This window comes from Haliotis rufescens, unplaced genomic scaffold, assembly GCF_023055435.1.
Source record: "Haliotis rufescens isolate VD_foot unplaced genomic scaffold, xgHalRufe1.0.p SCAF_16, whole genome shotgun sequence".
Taxonomy (NCBI): domain Eukaryota; kingdom Metazoa; phylum Mollusca; class Gastropoda; order Lepetellida; family Haliotidae; genus Haliotis; species Haliotis rufescens.
The window spans coordinates 20,263,432-20,288,784 of record NW_025963846.1 but is presented as its reverse complement, the minus strand read 5'-3'; the positions used below and the strand labels follow the sequence as shown (position 1 = coordinate 20,288,784).

At 40.0% G+C, this 25,353-nt stretch overlaps 1 protein-coding gene across 2 annotated transcripts in view; it reads right to left on the bottom strand.

Moving 5' to 3' along the window:
* The window catches only part of LOC124121940, a 31,121-nt gene extending 6,347 nt beyond the window's left edge, over positions 1-24,774 (bottom strand). The window contains exons 1-8 of one of the 2 annotated variants that reach the window (XM_046485079.2): positions 24,283-24,774; positions 8,895-8,984; positions 8,190-8,297; positions 6,054-6,138; positions 3,340-3,401; positions 3,001-3,054; positions 2,716-2,802; positions 2,125-2,160 (exon numbers count right to left, since the gene is read on the bottom strand). In XM_046485079.2, the coding sequence (XP_046341035.2) occupies positions 2,125-2,160; positions 2,716-2,802; positions 3,001-3,054; positions 3,340-3,401; positions 6,054-6,138; positions 8,190-8,297; positions 8,895-8,984; positions 24,283-24,390 (630 nt within the window). In that variant the 5' untranslated portion in view covers positions 24,391-24,774. The remainder of the gene's footprint in view (positions 1-2,124; positions 2,161-2,715; positions 2,803-3,000; positions 3,055-3,339; positions 3,402-6,053; positions 6,139-8,189; positions 8,298-8,894; positions 8,985-24,282) is intronic. The other variant, XM_046485085.2, reaches the window with a different exon arrangement.
* Between the last annotated feature and the right edge of the window lie 579 nt (positions 24,775-25,353).

Below are 25,353 nucleotides of genomic sequence, written 5' to 3'. Positions count from 1 at the left end.
TTACCACTTTGGTGATACCTGCAAGCACGGGTATGGTGTTTTAGCAAGGATTTTATTTAAGGCGAATTGGGGACTCAAACCCGCAATAAAAGATTTTTGCCAGGCATAAGGGAGGCAACTCTGCAGTGCGAATTGAGGCGTCTCCAACAGCGTGGCCATACGTGTTCTTACTGAGGAGCGCAAAGCCTCCACCTCTAAATGCAGTATGAGAAACTACCTTGTTGAACAAACATAAATGGACAATTCGAAAATATGAAAACAGGTGAAATGATGTTAGTTCTATTTGAAAATTTAAGCTGAGTGTATTTTATAGCTTTGGGAAAAACACATTGTACGAAACCACTTTGCTTCGAAATACACTGATGGAAAGAATACAGGTAGGTGGAAGTTTGACATGATATGGTGTTTTGTTGCATCACAAACATGATGCGGGATGAGGAGAGAGATGAAGGATCTGTCAAAGTCATCACTGAAACAGATGTTTGTCAACAGAATTACGAGTTAAAATGAACCGGTGGAAAGAGGACAGTTGAAGGGAGGTAACTCTACTACAACTCTCATTGTCACTTGGAAAAACTTTGGACACAAATAAATCGTATTTGTGTGAATCGAAATTTTAAATTCAAAGATTTAAGACACGTGATCAATGGTTTATGTTAAAAATAAAGTTGGAGTCGCAGAAATTGATTCTAGACTAATTGATTGTAGTGAGTGTTAGATAATGATTTTACAGCAACATGTATAGTGATGAAAATAACAATGATGATGAATATGATGAATATGATGATGAATATGATGATGATGATGATGACCACGTTAGTGAAACCCACGAGCACGAGTATGGTCCTGACAAGCCAAACATCATATTCGAACCAAAGATCATTGGCTTCGAGGACGCAACTCTGCACTGCGATTTAGAACTGGGACACGCGAGTGGGTATGTGTGGGGGTGTTTGTGTGTTTCTTAAAAGGATGTAACTTGGGGATATTTGTTCAAAACATTAATTATCACATAACAGAAGCAATACTGAACCAAACATTTATAATATAGATTTTAAGTGGAAATAATTTCCTTTCCTAATTTTAGGAAAGTCTGCACTTCGCCCAGAAAAGCTGTATCCGCCCTTGCTTCGTAGATTGCAACTATCAATAATGTATCATAAAGATTAAAGGTAGATCGCTTCACTGTACACGTTTCCAATCTAATTCCAGACCTATTTTTGTTTGTCTGTTGTTTAACGCCGCACTCATCAATATTCCAGCTATATGACGGCGGTCTGTAAATAATCGAGTGTGGACCAGACAATCCAGTGATTGACATCATGAGCATCGATCCATGCAATTAGGATCGTTGACATGCATCAACCAAGTCAGCGAGCCTGACCACCCGATCCCGTTTGTCGCCTCTTACGACAAGCATAGTCGCCTTTTACGGCAAGAATTGGTTGCCGAAGACCTTTTCTACCCCGGATCTTCACGTGTCCGAGACCTAGTCACAGTTCGTGTGGTGACCTAGGATAACGGTAATCGTTAACCGTTAGATGGACCTACATCATAAAATTAACAAAATATTCACGGGCAAATTGATCGCGTATCTGGTTTACCGTTATCCAAATATGAATATTCGTGATCTCAGAGTACCGATTGTCTCATATAGATATATGGAACCATTAACATCAATACTACAACGGCGTTTGCTTTACATTAATAGAAAGCATCTATCTGAATGCCAATAAAATGCCATTATATTATAATATATCAATCACTCAAAAACTAGCATTTCACCCTTAACACGTGTACAGGTTCCTGAATCTATGCAGCCATGTGACCTCCATGTGCCAGAATTGTGAAAAAGTAACAGTTACCCTACTACAAGGGCCATTGACACTTCGGGAAGAATTAAAAGGTCATCCATCCTGTGTGTCATCAAAACACTTTTTGTTTTGAAAAGGTACATTATAAATAATTTCTGAAAAACAAATCTTACAAATTTGTTCTTAGAGAAGCGAATAAACTAAGCTAAGAAAATTATTCAGATGTCGTTACTACAGTCTAAAGGGACTATACACATTTGAGACTATCCCTAACAACGGGTTAGTACAGTACGAGGCAGTAGTAAGTTACCTTCCGTTGTGAACCACTGATGTAGTTCGGAGCCAGCTAACACAGCAAGCAAACAAAGCACACTAAACAAATGTACAGCACACAAAACACAAAACAACACTCCACTCTATAACAAACTTGAAGCAAAAAGCAAAACGCTCACTTGGTGAAAATATTGACATGCAAACTTGATTGTGGGCAATAACATCTAAAACCTCAGTGTGAGGGTGAGATTTTAAAACCGTTCCTTACAGTTACAGATAGTGATTCCATCAGCGAGAGGGGTTTCTTGTAAAAAGCAAGCAGCACTCAATATAACAAGCGTTACCTCAAACAAGCGTAACTTCAAAATACTATTGTTAAAAAAATGGAATGAGACACACATTTTTATCTTCTGTTTACAGTTAAGTTTCTGCATATGACTTAATTTATTTCAAAGACTTAACCATAACATGTACATGTACATAGGGATATTTAATATATGTAATGAGAACTGGATCATGTCAACAATACTCAAAGCAAATGAATTTTAACAAGAAACATTCAGTGTAAAGCGGTACATATGAACACAAATGCTATAATAAGATGTTTTAGGGTCATCAAGAAACGTACCAGGGGCCTTGTGATGGCACCACGGAGGATGAGGGCACACACGTGGTTTGGGTTCATCCGGAGAGCGTGGTCAACATCCCTGAGAGCCTGAAGGTCAAGGTCAAGGTGACTCATGTGTTTAAACAATGAAAATAACGGTGGGCGTTATTACAGTATTATATCACACACGTCGTATAATAGAGACACAAATACAAATGAATTTTTAACTTTATCACCCCACAATAAATATAATGAAGGCCAACATTGAAATATTACTCGACTGATTTAAAACAGAGCAGAACTGACCAACGAGTCTTCATCACGTGCACCTCGAACAAGAGCCCGGATACAGTAGACGTCCTGTAAAGCATAAAGACATGCCAATGTACCTCTGCGGTCTACTAGACCGGACACATCTTGCTCAAGCATTATGCCAAGTGATTTGAATATTGCATTAAATGCATTTAAAAATCAGTTTACGTTTTATCAATAAATCGTAATGTTTAAGAATTTCAGAACAAAATACTTTTACAACAGATAAAAACAACAATAACGATGTACAGTTAGTGCTTAAATGAGAAGTAGATTATATCTATAATTATCAAACATAGTCAGTTACTGGTGTTACTAATAAAGAGTCTTTACTGGATTTCTGCTGTCGAGGACGACTGTTTTCTCAGCATCTCTCATCGCACCGGCCATGTCCCCTGAAATTGTGATAACGTTATACTTAATACAACACACTCGATAATAGGCATGCGTGAAACAGTGTCAACACAACGTCACGTTGCAAACGTCTTTGGTATAAGCCAAAGTGTGATTAGCAGGGCATGGAATCGATACCAGACGTTTGGTTAAGCTACCCAGCGACATGCAGGTGGTCGACGCCGTTCTACCACAGGGAAGACAGGTTTCCCCGGATTGTAGCAAGACGTCATCACTTCGTGACTGTCATCACACTCAGAAATGACCTGCGGAATGCCAGTGGCGTTAACGTTTCTACTCAGACAGCGCGTCATCGTCTCTGTGAGGCTTGAATCCGGTCACGGGGGGCAGGCATTCGCACCCCACTGACCCGACATCACAGGCAGGCTAGTTTGGATTGGAGTGAAAATCACGTCAATTGAACAGACCAAGATGGGCTCCAGGGCCCCGTTCCACAAAGCCATCTTAGCGCTAAGGTGATCTCCCATACTTTAACACTGGCTTACGCTAGTCGTAACGCTAAGATCGCTTTGTGGAACGGTGCTCAGGTCTTTCCACTGATCTATCGAGAAACCGTCAAGACTTCGCAGACCGTCGTGCCCGAGTCAGGCGTAGACAAGGATTACAGGATTCTAACGTAGTCGAACATGACCGCTATGGAGTGACAGTGGGGCACAATGACAGGTGTGCGCTACAGGGATGACATTCTGGATGTGTTCGTGAGACCGTATGCTGGTGCAATCGGAATGGACTTCATCCTTAAGGACGAATCCGCACGACCTCATCGCGCCAGGGTCGTTGATGCCTACTTAGCGCAAGAGGACCATTGTCCGCATTGAGTGGCAAGCCTGGTCACCAGGCCTCAAACCTATCAAACACATGTGGCACAAGCTGCAGATCGCCCTCTCGCGACGCTCTGTCCTTCCGGCAACTCTTCAGGAACTCGGTAGTGCTCTTTCTGAAGAGTGGAACAATCTTCCCTTGTATACTTATCAGGTCTAGCATCGATGTATTGTACTATTGCAACTATTCAACCGGTCAGTTCACAAGTGCGGTTACACATCATCCTACATACACACAAGTATACATACATAGGTAGAAACGCAACATATTCATCGACACACGACTCCAAAATATGCCAACCACCATCTCAAATTCTGAACGTGAAGCCACGATATGTTGCGTTTCTTTCAAGCTAACAAACAGGTAACAACGTTCAAAGGCTCAGTAAAGCTTTCAAAGCGTTTTATGGGAGACAGATTTGACAAAAGTATCACTGACAAGAATGATGTCCAATAGAATTCCCTATTTTCAATTGAACTATATGTTCCCGTGTTTTTTTCAGGTGAACAACTGACTTGCCTTTGCGTGTGTCTGTGATGGATGCCACAGGTGGGGCAGGATACACGAACACCCGGTATCATCACTATTTGATTGTGATTCATAAATACATACTCACGATGTAGTCGGAATCGTACAATTGATTGTTTTTGGCAGGGATTTCTTATGAATATGGAAAGGGTTGTGTCGCTTTTATTTCAAGCTTTCAAGTAGAGTCTTCACAGCTGTGCAACAACATATGGGAAGCGAGGACAAAGACTTGCCTCCAACAGCCGTGCCCATATGAGAATATGAGAATTGGAAAACGGTCTCATGTCTGAGCAATGAACGCACTACCCATAAATTGCAACGGTGGTGGGACATCCATATCCTGTAATCATCAATGATCGAATCGGGGAAAACATCACGGGCAACTATATTCCTATACCCAATTTCAAAATGTGCTTCTTTTATCAGTTGGTACATATTACCCAAGTTAGCGCCAGGGATATTGAGTAACAAGTGAAAAATCAATATACACATCTTTGTTTGTTTGTTTGTTGTTTCACACAGCATTCAGGAATATTTCAGCTGTATGACGGCGGTCTGTAAATAATCGAATCTTGACCAGACAATCCAGTGATTGACATCATGAGCATCGATCCACGCAATTTGGATTCAATGACATGCATCAACCAAGTCAGCAAGCCTGACCATCCGATCTTACGACAAGCATAGTCGCCTCTTATTACAAGCATGGGTTGCTGAAGACCAATATACTGGTACACATCTAACGACAACTTGTGGAGCGAGATCCGTGTCTGATATCTGACACCGTTCTACAATTAGAGCTCGCGTAATAGAATGACCTTTTGCCACACACGGTCTTCAGTTTCCTATCTCTGGAGTACATATATATTTATTCATCGTGTAGAGTACACATACCCTATAACGACATAGCGACGTCGAAACCCACAGCATTGAAATATGACAAAAAAGTGCATCAAATTACACGAGTTATGTTTAATCCCGAATATTATAACGTTTTTTTATTGAAAACAAACTCAGTGAGGATCCGCAATGCATACTGATATATTAAATATCGACCCGCTCCGAAGTCCATAATCAACATGAGAATAACTGATAAGTATTACGCTTCGAAACAACAATTGAAAATGGCTGCCAGTACATATTAAAACATTTTATGCGCATCACCTAAACTACCAGAGCAGACTTAAGTTCCCAAACAATTTTACAATCATAATAGTGTTTCGGTGTAGGTGCGTTACAGCCTTACTTCTTTGCATCGTTTACTTGGGTTTTCAATGACCTACCAAGACGGGTATATGCAAAGGCTCTCCTGGCGTAGAGTGGCGTCATCAGGCAGGAGTTGGTCAAACAGCCAGCAAGACACCCTCCCTGTTTAAATACAAGACAGCATTAAGGACCTACTGTTTCATATTCCGGGGTACAGTCCGGGAAGATGAATTTGTTCCCAATTACCTCAGGTTTTACAGCCTATTTCATATGGTCATTTAAAATATTTAATATAGTCACTCACTGTTTATGCTGGATGTTCTGAACAAAAACATAATCTTTTTAGAAAAAAGTAAACTGCAGGGCAAAGAACATATAAACTTGAAAGTTGGATGTGACCAAACAATTATAATCGTAGTCAAAACGTTACAGTTGCCGAAAGACTGCAACCTTTAGGTTCTAAACACAACTATGGCAACCGTATCAACACATCACCATCGAATAACCTTTTCTTGTTTGTTCCATTTTTAGCCACCATAAAACATGGGTGTATACTTTCTTTGGCCTGCAGTTTATATTTGTTGAAAGCAATGCCCGAAAACAGTTTCCGACTCCAACGAAAATACCAGGCCCGAGCTTCCATAACATGTAATCGCCGGTCCTCATTTGTTAGGAAATCTAGATATCGCCGACAGACGGTGTTCTTTACGAATGCACTACAATATATTCTACTGGGTGAGTTTTGTTAAATCGCTTGCTGTGGGAGGAAAGACAAAAGCATACAGGTCTTAGACGTTTGGTCACATCCACAAGGACGAGTATGGAGCAGACTGACCAAGGATCATAATGAAGGCGAATCTCGGATTCGAACTCATGACTAGCGGATCCTGGTGTGATTCAGAGAGGCAACTCTGCACAAGGATGTGGTTTGACATTCTCCTTAAACCCATGAAACTTGAGATACGTGGTAATGTACTCGGACATAGCTCTATAAACTGAATCAGTGAGGAGAGCTAGCAAATATTTTCCCCATCCATTCTTACCATAGCCGATATAACTGAAATACTGTTAAAAGCGGCGTTAAACCCAACTCACTTACTCACTCACTCTTACCATAGCTGCCACTGTCAGACTCAATACGCTTTGAAATAACGTCAGTGGTATCAAGATATGCTTTCAACAAAGAAAATACGACAAGCGGGCGGTCGGGTAGCCTAGTGGTTAAAGCGTTCGCTCGTCACGCCAAAGACCCGGGTTCGATTCCCGACATGGGTACAATGTGTAAAGCCCATTTCTGGTGTCCCCCGCCGTGATATTGCTGGAATATTGCTAAAAGCGGCGTAAAACCAAACTCACTCACTCACTTACGACAAGCATAGTCGCTTTTTACGGCAAGCGTGGGTTGTTGAAGATCTATTCTACCCCGGATCTTCACGGGTTGTTGCTGATAAAACTGCATGTAAACTGAGTGTATATACACACTTTGTCATGAACGGTAAAAGGTGACAAATGGCCTACATTTGCAACAGCTTGTGTAAGAGATATCAATTCCAATTTAGGATTGCTTGATTAAAATTTAATATAATATCAGTAGAAAATGAATAAAATAATAATTGAATATAATGATAAAGGATTGCATTTCCAAATACTTCATTTGCGTTTGTACAACACCCATAGAAATGTATTTTTTTTGTCGATGCATGCGTCGTACGGTAGTATATAATTGGGTTTGATATTGCAATGTTTATCGTACCACCTTGTCAAAATGTCATCTACTGCAAGCAGTTAATTATAACTTGAAAACAATCCCTTCTAGTTTCAGCTGTCAATATAAAGCTCGCGCCCAGCCTGTTTCAATATAATAAAAACTATTTTCACAGATAAAATGTTCAAAGGATCTGATTTTGTCCAACGTAGCACGAGACACACTTGGACGTTGTAGACATGACGTATGCCATTATCTTGTTTGTGATCTGTTTCCATACACGTTATTAGTTTAATTATCATTCTCGGTTCTCTATGTACAGTAAACTACGGTTATAACGAACTCAAAGGGACTACTAATATTAGTTCGTTATAACCGTAGTTCGTTATAAGTACATATACAGCATGACTACAGCAAGTAGTCGGGACCAAAAAGCAAGTTCGTTATATCCGTCAGTTCGTTATAAGCGTGTTCGTTATAACCGTAGTTTACTGTATGTGAATGTTACCTTTGGGATGGACACAATGTTGATAGCCTTGGTAAACTGTGCGGCCGCCTTCCTGTGTTCCCCCACGTGTTGAAGAGCTACACCGAGGTGGGCGTGGACCTCGTACACCTGGCGGTATAGGTAGATATACATTATACAGAACATGCTATACACATATAGATATTTATACATAGATATGGACATGTTACGGACATGTCTTGGACATAAAATACCTATGTTGTAGTCAATCGAGTCTGGAACAGACAGTATGAGCATCGATCCACACAACTGGGAGACGATAACATGTTTGACAGTGTCTAAAAATGAAACAAAGACGAAATGAATACATGACACTTTTTTATGGATAGTAACTACTTTTGATTCTTTGTACGACATTTCAGAGCTACTTCTTCCTCCTTCGTTTCACCTGATGAAGGAGCAAGAAGTATCCCCGAAACGTCGAAAAAAAAGAATTTAAAATATTGCTGTCCATAAAAAAGTGTCATATATTCATGTTCTCCCAACTTCGAAATACCTATCAATGACTTCAAAGAAGAAATGGCTATTCGATGATGTATTTGACACGGGTAGCATAGTTTTGTTTTGGACCTTGCGTTTGCAGTATTTCGGCCTTTTCACCTCAGTAACATTTTGATAACGTTTGTAATGTTTTGGTCTAATACAATGTTAAAGAGTATACTTTCCTCTGCCCGGCAGTGTACGTACCAGCATGGAGTAGGAAGCAGGTGACTCGTAGTCATGGGGCAGATTGTCCTTGTCGATCATCCACAGCAACTTCCGGTAACTGTCGACCACCTGGAAACAGACCGGAAGTTAGACACAATATAAGACCATGAGTGAGTGAATGAGTTTGGTTTTATGTCGTTTTGAACTGTATTTCAGTATGTCATGGCGTGTCAGATTAATGTGGGACGAATGCCTAAAGTGAAGCAGTTCTTAAACATTCATTGCTTTTGGTGAAACAAGAAGCTTGGATATGGTGCTGAAAAACCTAAAAACAACCATGGCGAATCTGAGATTCGAATCTATGATCATAGGTCCTCACACACCTAAGGGACGCAACTCTGCATAGCGAAATACGTCACCTCAGACGACTGGTCACCGTATATGCATGTTAGACACGTGAAATAACCTCATGCTGTAGGGTGAAGTATAATAGTGCTCGCGTCGTGCATGGAAACAGGTGTTGTTGAGTTTTCCTGGATTAGGATGGCTTGGTGGATTATGGTATTTCTATATTCAGCTTTGGAAGGTTTATCTATGAAATCCCAGAGGGGTTCCGGGTTAGAATTGGTTCTCACTATCCTGTGCTGGTCGTAAGGGGCGAATTAATGGTTCGGGGGGTAAGACTTGGTTGATAAGTTTGTACCCGACTGAGTGGGGCGTTGTTCGTAATATCAATCTGTGGATTGTCTGATCCAGACTCGATTATTTACAGACCGTCGTCATACAGCTGGAATATTGTTGAGTGCGGTGTTAAGCCACAAACAAGAGTTTGAAACATTACAGCTTATTTTTGCCGGAAAATGTCGGTGTTCAGCCGATCACGTGATGTGTTGTGGACTGCGTGGTGTTACATGACATACAAAGTGAGTACGGACTATGTTGTTACATGACATACAAAGTGAGTACCGACTATGTTCTTACATGACATACAAAGTGAGTACGGACTATGTTGTTACATGACATACAAAGTGAGTACGGACTATGTTGTTACATGACATACAAAGTGAGTACGGACTATGTTGTTACATGACATACAAAGTGAGTACCGACTATGGTGTTACATGACATACAAAGTGAGTACGGACTATGTTGTTACATGACATACAAAGTGAGTACGGACTATGTTGTTACATGACATACAAAGTGAGTACCGACTATGGTGTTACATGACATACAAAGTGAGTACCGACTATGTTGTTACATGACATACAAAGTGAGTACGGACTATGTTGTTACATGACATACAAAGTGAGTACGGACTATGGTGTTACATGACATACAAAGTGAGTACGGACTATGGTGTTTCATGACATACAAAGTGAGTACGGACTATGTTGTTACATGACATACAAAGTGAGTACGGACTATGGTGTTACATGACATACAAAGTGAGTACGGACTATGTTGTTACATGACATACAAAGTGAGTACGGACTATGGTGTTACATGACATACAAAGTGAGTACGGACTATGTGGTGTTACATGACATACAAAGTGAGTACGGACTATGTTGTTACATGGCATACAAAGTGAGTACGGACTATGTTGTTACATGACATACAAAGTGAGTACGGACTATGTTGTTACATGACATACAAAGTGAGTACGGACTATGGTGTTTTAGTTAACAAGTTTTAGTTAACAAGTGAGGACTATGGATGTGTTCAAGGTGAAGGGTATAGACCACCAGTTTTAGCAGAGAAACTCGTTGGTGTTGAGGCATAAGTAAAGGTCTACAGTGAGTAGCCACAAATGTTCTACTCTTCTGTGCATGCTTGTATAACCTGCGTGTGCGTTTACTTGAGAATACATCCGTGCCTGCGCGTCATAGTAAGGTATTCCTATCATGTTGTGTTTAAAATTACAATATCCGTGTCCTATACTTAAAAAGCAATAAAACTGAATTCACTGAGAAACATTACTTGAGAAAACCAGTTCACGCAGGTATTCTTATTAAAGTTGGACTTACAAACTATAGGAAGGAAATTAAAGTATAAATTTATCGACGTATGCTAAATAAACTCCTGTCTGACATCTACACCCGCATACTTCTCCGGGTTAAGACTACTTTGAAGGTTAGGTTCAAAGTAAGGATTATAGGAAATGGAATATGAACCTGTTGTTTTACCCGAGAGTCGTTTAAACAGTTCGATGCACGACATGTGCTGTAAGTTGGCAACGCGTTAAAAGGGTGCCAGGCCCTGAAGGAGGGGGGTGATTAGCTGGAGGGGGCTACCGTGTTTCTCAGCTCCCGACAAGCAGACAAGGCGTGTATTGGTCACGTGACTTACGCTCAGCAAAAGCTGCATGTCATTCATGGAAATGTATTTCAGGACCCATAAAAGATAAATAGACACCGGCAAGCATTTTAACATAATAAAACAAGGAAAACCGTGTGTGAACAGATACAATAATGTTTGAGAGAATACAAAACGTTTAATTTTCCTGCTTCCCGGGAAAATGTTGTCACGTCTTTCATTTGTTAGGCTAGCTGTGTGTGTTTATTCTTCCCCGGATGTGAAATCATGAACAGTTGTATGATCGATCAAACAGACGTTTTTCCCACCCATTTTGAACGAATATGAGGTAGGTGTGATTTTATATTTTCACAATCGCAGGCACCCGTTCCACAAACCGATCATAGCGCAAAGGTTATCGTAACTTTAACCTTAACATAGTGAGTGAGTGAGTATGGTTTTACGCCGCCTTTAGCAATATTTCAGCAATATCACGGCGGAGGACACCAGAAATAGGCTTCACACAATGTACCCATTTCGGGAATCGAACCCGGGGCTTCAGCGTGACGAGCGAAAGCTTTAACCACTAGGCTAACCGACCGCCCCAACTTTAACATAGACGTACGACAGTCACTTCGGAATGAGGCCAGGTGTCTTTATTGGTGCCGTAAAGATTGATAGAATAGTTGATGTATTTTATCTGGTCACGGCACAATGGCTATATCTCGATAAGCTACGGTTCGTTGAACTCAATACATTACTTGACTATTGGTTGCTTCGTCAGATGTAGTGAATAACAAAATAATGATATTCAACACCTTTCATAAGTTTTGATTTTATTCAAAATAAATAAAACGAGACATATGGATATCCGTTTAGAAGATGTTTATTCGTAACATCGTGTCACTTTAGGCTTTCCAAAGTATTGTTCGCAGCGGCGTAAAATCCAACTCACTCACCCACTAACTTCATATCAAACCTTCATCACCCCACATACCCCGCCGTCACACTACCCCCACCCCCTTCATTCTAATGAATTATTGAATTAAAAAATTCAAATGAAGCAGGACGAATTCAGCCTTGACATAATGCCAAATAAAGACATTCAAATAGTTCGGGAAGTATAAATATTCACCATACAATCGCACTTTTAATAATTACAGTAGTCGTATGATTATCTCAATAACATCGTGTGAGCTATTTTAACTATTGCAATAGAAGAATACCCACAACAAGTCTATGTGTAAAATATTCGGTAATCTTTTTGCGTGATCTATATAAAAGAAGAAATGTACAGTTGGCGCATAACGTACGTTTTTAGCTACATGTATATTTCACCAATCATGACAATGTGTTAATGTCCATAGAATAAAAATCGAAATACTTAATTTTAAATCATTTTTGAGTTTTTAGATACACATACTACACTATGGAATAAGGTATAAATAATCCAATTTTGAAAACGTTTTTTTTTTAAAAACATTTTTATTTATATTTATCATTGGACCTCCTTATTTGGTTTCAGTGGTAGCAATCACGTGATATCATGTGCTCCCCGTCGTGATTTTAACATGATCAGTGTATAATGATATACATATGAAAAGCTTATCTTTCACGTATACACATTACACACATGCACACACGAATAAACAGACAAATATATCTTTCATGAACAGGTTGCATTTCAGTTTCTGTACACTATACATCAAATTCAAAGTGACAGCTCGAGCGTCGTTGAGTGAAATCGACTACTGTAGATCTATAGCCATTGAAATTGACATACGCATGTTAAAGCGGCTCATTTTGAGGTGTACTTTAAATTGTTTATTGCTTCACCACTATGCTTGAGACCGTACTCACTGCTTTATTCGGCAATGATTTAGCGATTATGGATTGTTGTGTAAGCTAGAACGTAACCGAGGGAATATTTGTACCGTTAATACCACGTCGCTCATTAAATCGACACCATGTCATTCAAATCCCGGCTATAAATCATATCTCTATTCATGTGACACATGTCGGTATTTCATAATCGAACACTAATATGTATTAGGTTTACCTGGTGTAGTTTCATTGTTTACCTGTCCGGCTGGCCGGTTATACGGCTAAATAATTGATCCTGTTTTATCGAAACAATCAATGCAAGTGCGTGTTCACGTAATCGCCCCTTCACAACACACTATCCACCTCTACAGTGTATTTGTAGGTGTGACTTAGACCCCAGTGGTGTATTATAGTATTGGTAGGGCGGTTTGGGCCGTTATTGACAACTCTTATTTACACGCCAAGGGTAGATGTATTTTTAAATAACACAGAAACAAAGTTAATCCTTTCCATGCTGAAAAAACATACAACGTAAAATGATATTATTTAATAAGCTAAAATGGCTCAACCTTCTTGTGTAAACTACATACACGGGCGTCGTACGAATTCCAGTAAGCATACTTTGTCAATAAAAGATTCAATATGCTCAAAAACTTAAAAAGACCGTTGTTTTTTCCACATAGTAAATGTACATTCATTTATCAGTTTCGGGTTAGAGTAATTTGACTTGTGATAAATCCACATGTCCTATCATTAATTTCACTTCACCCTGAAACCACCTGATATTGACTGGGTCTCTGACGTCACGATGAATAAATGACGTTAATAACGTCACGGCGAAGAGCTGAAGGGGTTATTTATCACCGACCCGTGGCTACTCTGACCGGCCTTCTCGTCGACTTGACCAGTGTGTTTAATTATTAAAATATCGGTTGTACCTTGCCGTTGGGTTGTCAGTTCATAACACAGTTCTTCGAAAATTTGAAATTCGTCTGCGCCTGTCAAAGTAACTTTTATACCTTACCTAAAATACACCAACAGTACTTAGTGATATTATAGATATCTGTGTTGGTTTCAAGTTTGTTTGTTTGTTGTTTAACGCCGCACTCAGCAATATTCTAGCATTATGACGGCAGGCTGTACATAATCGAGTATGGATCAGACAAGCCAGTGCTTGACATCATGAGCATCGATCTACGCAATTGGGATACGATGACATGCATCAAACGAGTCATCGAGCCTGACCACCCGATCCCGTTAGTCGCCTCTTACGACAAGCATTGCTGCCTCTTACGACAAGCATGTGTTGCTGAAGACCTATTCTAACCCGCACTTCACGAGTTTACTCGTGGAAGGAAACATGGTCACTCGTAGCTTGTACATGGGTTCAATCGAGGATCATACTTTATAAATCGAAATACAGTAAAGTACGGTTATAACGAACACGCTTATAACGAACTGACGGATATAACGAACTTCCTTTTTTGTCCCTAACATTTGCTGTAGTTATGTTGTATATATGCTTATAACGAACTACGGTTATAACGAACTAAAATTAGTGGTCCCTTTGAGTTCGTTATAACCGTAGTTTACTGTACAATATAAACAGGTGTTCACAGGACGATTTACATTTACAAAATGCTCTGTTTTACTTGGGTACAACTCTAACATTCTGTTAAATCACATTATACTGGCATGCAAAAAATATATCAAAAATGTATCAAGTATTAAGAGAGGTGTTCGCAGGACACCCAGAGGTCGCCACCCAGTAAACAAGCCACACTTACACACTGGAAAGTATTTAAAAGTTGAAAGGGTGATAACACCTGGCATAAACACACACCAGAGAGAGAAACATACCACAATAACAGAGTTTATATACCACCTGACCTCACGTCACAATTAAATGTCAGCAACTGTCAAAACCGGCTGTTCCACGATCCCCCTGTGGATAAGTAATTATATATATATATCCTTCCTGTACCCATCACATGTTTGCTCAAGCTGTCTGTTCAGTTACAGCCATTAGTGAATTGATACTTAAAATGATTTTATAGACTTGTAACCCACTGGCTTCCTTGTGGGTGAACTCTATGGCCATTTCCGACCTCGGACAATGATTGATGATTCATAAGTGAGTGAATGAATGTTAAACGATGCCGCTTTAACATATATTTCAAAAGGGTTTTTTTCCAAAGAGAAGAGATTGCATGTCTTCCTGCGTTGGATGAAAACATACCCTGTCTTAATCAACACCCATCCCCACCTACACCCCCGAACACCGGAAACACCCGATCAGCCCACCCCACCCCTACCCTTACAAAGTGAGAGGCGGTCGGGTAGCCTAGTGGTTAAAGCGTTCGCTCGTCACGCCGAAGACCCGGGTTCGATTCCCGACATGGATACAATGTGCGAAGCCCATTTCTGGTGTCCCCCGCCGAGATATTGCTGGAATATTGCTAAAATCGGCGTAAAATCATACTCACTCACTCACTCACCTTATAAAGTGTCATGCGAGTGTCTAACGCATAGTATTAAGGGGGGAAAGAGATGTTCTTGAAAATGTGGACGAACGAGCAGTATTCAATGACATCCAGGCAGAAGACACAAAGAATGGGCTTCACACATAGTGCCCAATAGAACCCGGCTGCTCGGCGTGGCGAGCTAACGCTTTTACCACCAGACTACCTTACCACCCCTTATGTAAAACCAGCTAAAGGTGATGAAAAACTGATGTCATGTTCTTTAGCATTATCGATGTAGATAAGACCATCTCCTCGACATATAGTCGATCTGCGTTTCACTGATCCACAAGACGGTTAAGAAACACATAATAGCATTCATATATATAGAAACATATTTATGTTTCTTGGCTTAGCAAACGCCGTGAATCGATTAAACGTGAAGTTTCTTTTCTCTATATGAAACAATAACAGGTTATGCTTTAACCTTAGAAAGGAAGCCAGTGACCTCAACGAACCCACCTGGCCCGCCCTTGTGTATGATATGATATATAACGTCAAGACTGGAATTACTGTTATCGTGTTTGGCTTTGATCGTATCGTTCTTCGATCTTCGATCTTCGAGGATAAGTAAGCTTGTAGGAAAAACAACTCCGTTTAATCTTCCCGATACACCCTGTACTGTATGTGTCGCTAATATATAAAAAAATCATTTTGTGAAAAGACTTATTTTCCTTTATTTCATATTACATTAAAGAAAATGCAGACTTTTGGGTGTATATAGGTCGTCTATTGAATCTAACCCTACCATGGTCAAGGTGATTGTAAGAAAATGAGACAGGTCACACTGAATATGACAGTAGGTAGGTTATGCAGTGAAAGATAATGCCAGTGGTTGTTTATAATAAAGCTATAAATTATTGTCAATGAGTGTATGAGTTATTGAAGGTTCTAAAAGGTGATTTCTTAATATCGAACAGACATTAAAGTCAAATTAACTGGCTCGATATGTCACTATCCATAAATAAATGCCGATGGATATTTGTGAAATATTACCCATAAGGGTAGAATGATTGTGTGTAATAACCTTCCCATATTTGCACATGCGTATTTTAGCTCAATGCTGATTTCTCAATTGAAGCCATAATACGTCACAGTGCTTCATGAGAAAATACGATATGACGTCATACATTGTTCATGACGTCAGAAATTGATTAAATGGCATCATCTTATCAAAAGACTTCCTTCAATTAAGGATTGACTGTGTATTTTTTTCGGTTCATTGAGGTATGAATCGAAAAGCCGATATGCAAACTGTATGAATCCGCGTAGCGGATTCTTACAAAAGTTTGCACATCGGCTTTTCGATTCATACCTCAATGAACCGAAAAAAATACACAGTCAATGCTTATAATTAAATTCGACAACGTAAAACATGTTTTATCTACAATAGTTTAACCCAAAACAGTTGCATATATCAAAACAGACAAAAATGACGAGATTGATAAACATTCCAGGTGTAGGAATACATACAGTGGCGTGACATGAATCAGGTGATCGTTTAATTTATGCACATAACTTGACACGCCTACACAGTCAGTAGCCAATCAACGGAGAGTGGGATTTAAACAATGTTCATTTGACCTGTCAATTAAGGCAAGAGGCGAAAAGAACTGCAACAGTCAGACTGTAACGAACCGGAAGAAATATGTCCGAGAGAAGGCGGCAGTTTCAAATAACATGGTCATTTACTGCGTGATTCAAACATTACTTCCCTGATTACGGTAAATCACAGTTGGAGAAATGCTAGTTATAAATGAAACCCGAAGACATGAAAGTTGAACCGGGGCGAGCGAGAAAAAAACAGGCGAGCGAGCCTGCACGTTTGCTGTTTCATTCATTCTCGGCCTTCGGTTTCAAAGGGTAGTTTGGACAATGAATATGCATGAAAGTCGCTAAATGTCCTGTGCATGACGATACACATGAGCAGAAAGGGAATTCCCTCGACTGTAATATTGGGATTCCCCGACATTCCGAAGTAATAAAAGTAGTGCGCCGCGGTGGGCGTGGCTTAATTTTTTACATTCATTGGGAAATGAATGCAATAACACGTGACCAATTCAGCTAATCAGAATGCAGGAATTTCCATGAACACAACGAAAATTTAATTATTGACGTTTATATCTAGGGTTAACATTTTATACGTTTTTCTTCATTTTAACTCTTAATATGTCAATGAGTAATATATACAATAACCTACTTAAAATCTCGTCCCCCGTGAATGAATGTAGTCCCTCACCAAAAGCACGACCCGTGAAGATCCGGGGTAGAATGGGTCTTCAGCAACCCATGCTTGCTGTAAAAGATGACTATGCTTGTCGTAAGAGTCGACGAACGGGATGGGGTGGTCAGGCTCGCTGACTCGTTTGATGCATGTCATCGTGTCCCAATTGCGTGGATCGATGCTCACTGGATTGTATAGTCCAGAGTCGATTATTTACAGACCGCCGTCATATAGCTGGCATATTGATGAGTTCGGCGTTAAACAACAAATAAACAAACACACAAACAAACAAACCAAAAGCCCGGGATTAACACCATTCTATATCTAGGGACAGATAATCCGTCATTCCTCGTAGCTCGTTTGTTATTCTCTAAATGGCTGTGAATAAACCAGCTGTTAAACATGCATTTGTTTTATCAACTTTTCTCTCTAAATATGTTTGAGGGGGCACGGGTGGCCCAGTCGTCTAAGGCGCCGCGATTCGCTGTGCAGAGATGCGTCCCTTGGGTACGCCAGAAACCTATGATTGTGGGTTCGAATCCCAGTTCGCCCCGATTATGTTTCTAGGTTTGTCAGCACCATACCCGTGCTCGTGGGTTTCACCGAAGTGGTAAACATCACTTCGGGCTTTCCTCCCACATTAAGCTGACACGCCGCGATATAACTGGAATATTGTTAAAAGCGGCGTTAAACCCAACTCACTCACTAAATATGTTAGTTTTAAATAACACTTAAATTGTCGTTATCGATCGCCGTCAATCAACCATCATGCTTGATACCAACCTAAATATACTCTTTCGCAAAACACATCTATGTAATTTATGTCGTTCAAAGCTAATTCCTCTCTACTATAAACATTTTATAAATGGGAATATTGATACTAATGTCTAAATGCACATTGAAGAGAAGATTGATTACGCATTTGTCTAGATTGTACAAGGATTGCAAATAAATCAAACAAACTAAAATTTATATAATTAGATGTAGATAGTGTTTTTTATTCATTAGGAAACTACGACAAGGAAGCGACGGGAAGCCAAAATAATGTTACTCACTCATTGAGAAAAGACCGTATATAACATGTTTCATTTTTCTTAATAAATAGTTTCAAGGATTACATATAATTTTTTAATTTATATTTACATATTGACAGTACACATATACACAAAGATACGACACCAGCAGTACTAAATATATGTTTAGGAGATGCACCTGTTGTTATTTTGATGTTAAGAAATTTAGATTTTATTCCGCCCAATTTTATTTGAAACGGCGCGTGAATATCACATAGAATTCACAACCTTCCACAACATCAACTTTACATTATCATTAACATAGAATCACTAATTATTTTTGTTTCTAATCTCCAAAATCGAAAAGAATTAAGGTTTATCAAAATATTCAGGCAGTTTCGTCTATGTTCCATAAATGCACGCTGACAAGTGCCAGTCACAATAATATAGGTTTTTGTTTCGTGCAAAACGTGCTTTGCATGACTGCCAGGTGCATTTCTAAAAAGAACATGTCCATATTTGGAAATGTTTAGTTTATGTCACCCACCAGATGGTGCGCAGGTGCACTCACGGAAGGAAACATTGTCAGTCATAGCTTGTACATGCTCTTTATGTTTTTAGCAGATCCGAAAATGTCAGGCACCGACAGTATCGAAAGCGTATCTTTATATGCTGTACAAAACAGTTTGGGATCATGAATATGTTTTGGAAGATATTTTGGCAGTGCAAACTGGGCACACAATTTCATAAATAACATCCCCCAAAATTTTTATTATCCCTAACTTTTTTGTTTAGTATTTATAAAAATGACATCAATATGAAATATGACATACATGTCATTGTAATGATTTGCCGGGTGGGGGTACTGGTTGATACCATATTTTCAGTTAGGTACTTTCGGGTATTTGTAAACTAAAAGCACAGAGGACATCAAACATCCGTTGAACAATGTCAGAATGGGTTTCATTGCGATGGAGGTTGGGCTTTGAGGTGTCTTTGAGTGAGTGTGAGTGAGTTTGGTTTCACGCAGCTTTTAGCAATATTCCAGCAATATCACGGCGGAGGACACCAGAAATGGGCTTCACACATTTTACCCATGTCGGGAATCGAACCCGGGTCTTCGGCGTGACGAACGAACTCTTTAACCACTAGGCTACCCGACCGCCCCTCGAGATGGCTTTGAAGAGAGTTTAGTGATATCTCTGTATTTCAGCTTAGTGGGAAGCAAACCCGACATGACGAAATTCGCAAGTTGGTCAATTTGGATTCGAACTCAAGACCACCGGATCCTGGCATGGCTAAGGCACGCAACTCTGAACAGTACATTGCTGTACCTCATATCAGGTTGAAGCTGGCGCCCTGGCATGCCATGTTCTTTAACATTTTAGTGGTAGATAACCCCAAACTGTTTCTTATGCCGATCAGTTGGAATTATGGTAGCATTAAATACAGGGTATATGTTATGGGAAATCATTCTTTCATCTCATACTGGTTCCTCCAACTGGTTCTCGTTAAGTCCATCAAACCAGGTCATTTTCAACAACTTAGCCTTCTCACAGTCCCCGAACTATATTATTTTCCCTTCCGCCCAAACCTTACTGTTATGCTATGCCCCTAAATGAAGCAAGTCTAGATTTCCCTCAGGTTCAGAAATTCACACACATCACTGGGTCTCTTTTTCAATTTTAAATGTAGTTGCTTGTTTCTGAAAAACTTATATATTCTAAGAGACTGAGCATTAGTGTACCAACAACTGTATTAACATGGGATCTCAATCAATCCACGCTTGATTATATATACATGTAAACACAAAGAGGTCCCCAGTACCGCTGGTTGGGGGCACGGGTGGCCCAGTCGTCTAAGGCGCCGCGATTCGCTTTGCAGAGTTGCGTCCCTTGGGCACGCCAGAAACCTACGATAGTGGGTTCGAATCCCGGTTCGCCCCGATTATGTTTCTAGGTTTGTCAGCACCATACCCCTGCTTCTGAGTTTCACCGAAGTGGTAAACGTCTGAGACCTGCATCACTTCGGGCTTTCCTCCCACCTTAAGCTCACACGCCGTGATATAAGTAGAATACTGTTAAAAGCGGCGTTAAACCCAACTCACTCACTCCAGTACCCTCGTGATGGCGGATAAAACGCCTACCAGGCTGATTACGTGTCATTATACTCTGATATCAAGGCCCATGCCTTGTTTATAATGGTCCAGACTCGATTATGTACAGGCCAATGTGATTTCGGTGGAATACAGCTGGTAGGGCATTTAACACAGCGCCAGTTGCAGTCAGTCCAGCCAGTATAACGGAGGATTAGGGCCGGAATGTCTCCACATGACGGAATGTTACCACTCCAGCGATAAAATCTGATAGGTGGATTATCAAGGTCATTATTCCCGTCAGTGAATACATATTTCGGAATGATTTAAGAAATCGTTTAGAATGTTGACATAATAAGTGCCAGAGAAATCCTGACAATGTCGTTACAACTTGGTTTGGTAGCGTTTGAAGTCCATAACATAGGGAGAACTAAACATGTATGACAAAATAATATTTGTATACAATGTTAAATATTCGTGTAAGAATCCATTACATTGAGATGGCGTATGCCAAATTAATCTTTGTAAACATCATTACATAAGGTTGCTAAATACATTAGAGAAGGATTAAGGCAGGATTAACACAAGCAAAAACTGGTATTGGATACACGTGATTCATTCAGTGACATTGGTATGAAGTAGTACATAATTTGTTTATGAACTTGATAACCAACGTTTTGTAAATGTTGCTTTATGACAGTAAAGCTGAACAAATATTTCATAAAAAGCAAAATTTAGGGAATCCTTTTAGGGCCATTATCTTTAAATTTCAACTTAGTATGTATCTTGAAATTTTAAGTTAGTATCTAGAAACTACAACATAACATCTTGAAATTTCAAGAAAAACAAAAAAAAACAAATGGCCCCGAAAGGCTTCCGTAAAAATGCTCGAGTCTCAACAGAATTACATAAGAAAGATGCCCTCGTCAGGGCCCCGTTCCACAAAACACAAGTCTGTGGAAGTATGAAAGTTAGAACAGGCTTAGCGCTAAACTCAGCCCTGGGAACTATGCCCTCCAGTTGATCATAGCCATGTATTCTATGTATCTTGTTAGATTAATTCGAATTCAGTTTTATGTTTACGCTGCAAGGTCATGTCGGGCAACAAAGAAAAAGACTTACCGAAACTGAAAAACTGTCGAGTGAGTGAGTGAGTATGGTTTTACGCCGATTTTAGCAATATTCCAGCAATATCACGGCAGGGGACACCAGAAATGGGCTTCACACATTGTACCCATGTCGGGAATCGAACCCGGGTCTTCGGCGTGACGAGCCAACGCTTTAACCACTAGGCTACCCGACCGCCCCGAAAAACTGTCTAGAATAACACTATAATCAGTGTCTTCTACGCGTTTAACATGTATTACTCCATGAATAAAACAATTATAGTACGTGAGTTAAACGTTAACGTCACATCGGCATTATTTCAGCCATATAGCGACTAAAAAAATATAAAAAATAAAACATTCGAAATACATTAATTCTGTAAAATAGACCAGAATATCTTACCACTATTTACAAATGACACATTTTTATTTTTTGTTTATTAGTTGTTTTTTTATTTTGTTGTTTTATTTTAATGTTTTTTTAACTGTTATTTAGACACGGTTGCGAAACCACATGTACAGTTATCCGGTGGTTGGTATACAACGAGCAAGGAACTACTGTTATGTTGAATTCCATCAAGAAAGCATGGTACATCACTTTAACAGTGTTAACATTATAAATCCTCCCCAACTGGTATAGCCGTCATATCATAGCCATACAGGAAAACTTCGTTTATCCAGACGGCGGAGTTCCCAGTGTAATTATGCAGATTAACACACTACCAGATTAATTAATCCTTGGTATGGTATTATGTACATTGACAAATATACTACTCAAAAGGAGTTAAAGAACACCCGATTTATTCATAGTACTATTAATCTATCATGGTCTGACACATTAACTATAGTTATATGAAAGAATCGGGTGTTCTTTAACTTCTTTTGAGAAGTATATATAGACGTCCAACAGTAATTCTCTGTGTTAGGTTTTCTGGCTCAACGAGGTTGATCCTGTTTTGCCAGTTATGCTAAAATTGCAATGAATACCGTATTTATTTTTATCTGATTCTTATGAGATAAATATTCAATTCGACTTTCGCCACAGATGACAATATCAGATATACAACGCTGCGGGGCAGGTTTAATTTTTTTTAGCCATGTTTCCTTGGACACGTATTTGTGAATACAGTTAGACCAAGGTGAGGTGAGGGGAAATGGGGTTTAACGTCGCGTCGAAGATTATTGCACTTATATAGCGTGTGCGTGTGCGTGTGTGTGTCTGTTTGTACTCGTCCGGAATAATGCCGATTTATAATGCTAGATCACTGAGATACCAACCCGTGACGATACGGGGTAGAATAGGTCTTCAGCAACCCATGCTTGTCGTACAAGGCGACTACCGGGATCGGGTGGTCAGGCTAGCTGCCTTGGTTGATGCATGTCATCGTTTCCCAATTGCGTGGATCGATTTTCATGATGTCAATCACTGGATTGTTTGGTCCCAAACTCGATTATTTACAGACCTCCGTCATATAGCTGGAATATCGCTGAGTGTGGCGTTAAACAACAAATAAACAAACAAACACGGTGATACCATGCCGTAGTTTAACATGAATACCCACACAGTATACTGACTCCGAGCAGATCAGTCCTTGTGTAAACCCCTTAATGCCGGGCGCCACATTAAGAGAGTAACAACAAGTATCGTCCGTATGACGCAGCCGGGGATCGAACCCCGGACCTTCCGCTCTCCGGGCGGACGCTCTACCACTAGACCACGGAGGCGGTCGTTAAACCATGTCTTCATGTACTATATTTACCGGCACAATACAAAAAAGAAATGTATAAAGTCCAGTAACAAGATTAGGATACCTAAATAACTGACACGACAATTATACCAGGGATACAAGCGCAAAAACATTCATTCACCCTATACCATACTGTGTGTATATACCACGTCGACGCCAGAGAATAACCAATCTTGGTGATCCGCCGAAATAGGATTCAATAAAGCGTAAAAGACAAAAAGGGCGTTGAAAATTATATGAATAGATCACTGAAAACAAAGTCCGCGAAAAGGATAAGAATGGCCTGCCCTACCGGTAGCAACCACATCCCCATTGGGGCAAAATTAAGATCCTATGCATGTACATATATCATAAATGGCGAATGCTTGTCGTCAGAGGCGACTAACGGGATCTCGTGGTCAGGCTCGCCGACTCAGTTGATGCATGTCATCGTATCCCAATTGCGTAGATCGATGAACATGATGTCAATCACTGAACTGTCTGGTCCAGACTCGATTATTTACAGACCGCCGTCACATAGCTGAACTATTGCTGAGCGCGGCGTTAAACAACAAACAAACCGACAAAACATATATCATATATAAAAACAATTCTTACCTTCCCCCACCGCTTAGAGCGCTCATTAATCATAGCTAACTTGAGAGTGACATTGGCCGTCTTGTGCAGTTCATCTAAGGTAGAAAAGTTCCACTTGCACCTGGACATCTTGGTAGTAAATCCGAAACTTTATCGTTGATTTCACACCTTATGGCAGCTGAGATTCCCGACAGGCAACTTGCAGATTTCACTCTCGCTGACTAACAGGGCTTGCGTCGAGCTGGATTAAACACCACGCTTTATCAAACACAGCTGACGTTCGCCCCAAGACGTTCGTAGTGGTCTTAATCTGACAATACCCGGACGAAGCTTTATGCTCCGCTGCTTTCATTCAAGCCAACTTTCTCTACCCGAGTATTGATTAGGTCTAGGTGTGTGTGGCGACGTATTGGAAACATTTACTAAGTACACAGGGTCGAGATTTCTTCACGCCAAGCCGCCGGCGGGTTGACTTATCAGATAATAGTATTCCTGTATATAATGGAATACATGTAATTCCTTCTGTGTTTGCTCGGTGACAATTAAACACAAAAACAAATTACTTTCTTTCGGGTTGGTCGAGTCCACTAGCATATAGGGGTATCGGGTGTAAGGATTGTGGTAACTATAGCGTATTGTAAATAACTTGAGTAGGCTGGTTAGTGTCAACAATAGTCTAAAACGATCTGTCAAAATCAATATCGGTCCATTTAGCTTGTCTCGATAAAAGCTGCATAAATGGACGTTAGTTGCTATATAATCTAACATCTGAATGCTTTCCTATGGCAGATATTTGTCAATACGTTCACGTCTTATTCGCACGACTTCTCATCGATCTTTACTGATCGATCTTGATTGTATCACGTGACATTATGATACTCACTCACAGACGAAAGGCTTGGTCAATCTAGACGCTTAAACTTGGTAGAGATTGGGGTAGGCTCACATTCTTATAAGGCAAAATATTGTGAGAATTTGATTACGTCAAAGAATTCACATGTTAATAATAATAATATTGCCATAGTTCTTAAAAAGCGAGAACACAAATGCGTGAAGACCCGTGAATATCCAGTCGTCTAAGCCGCGATTCGC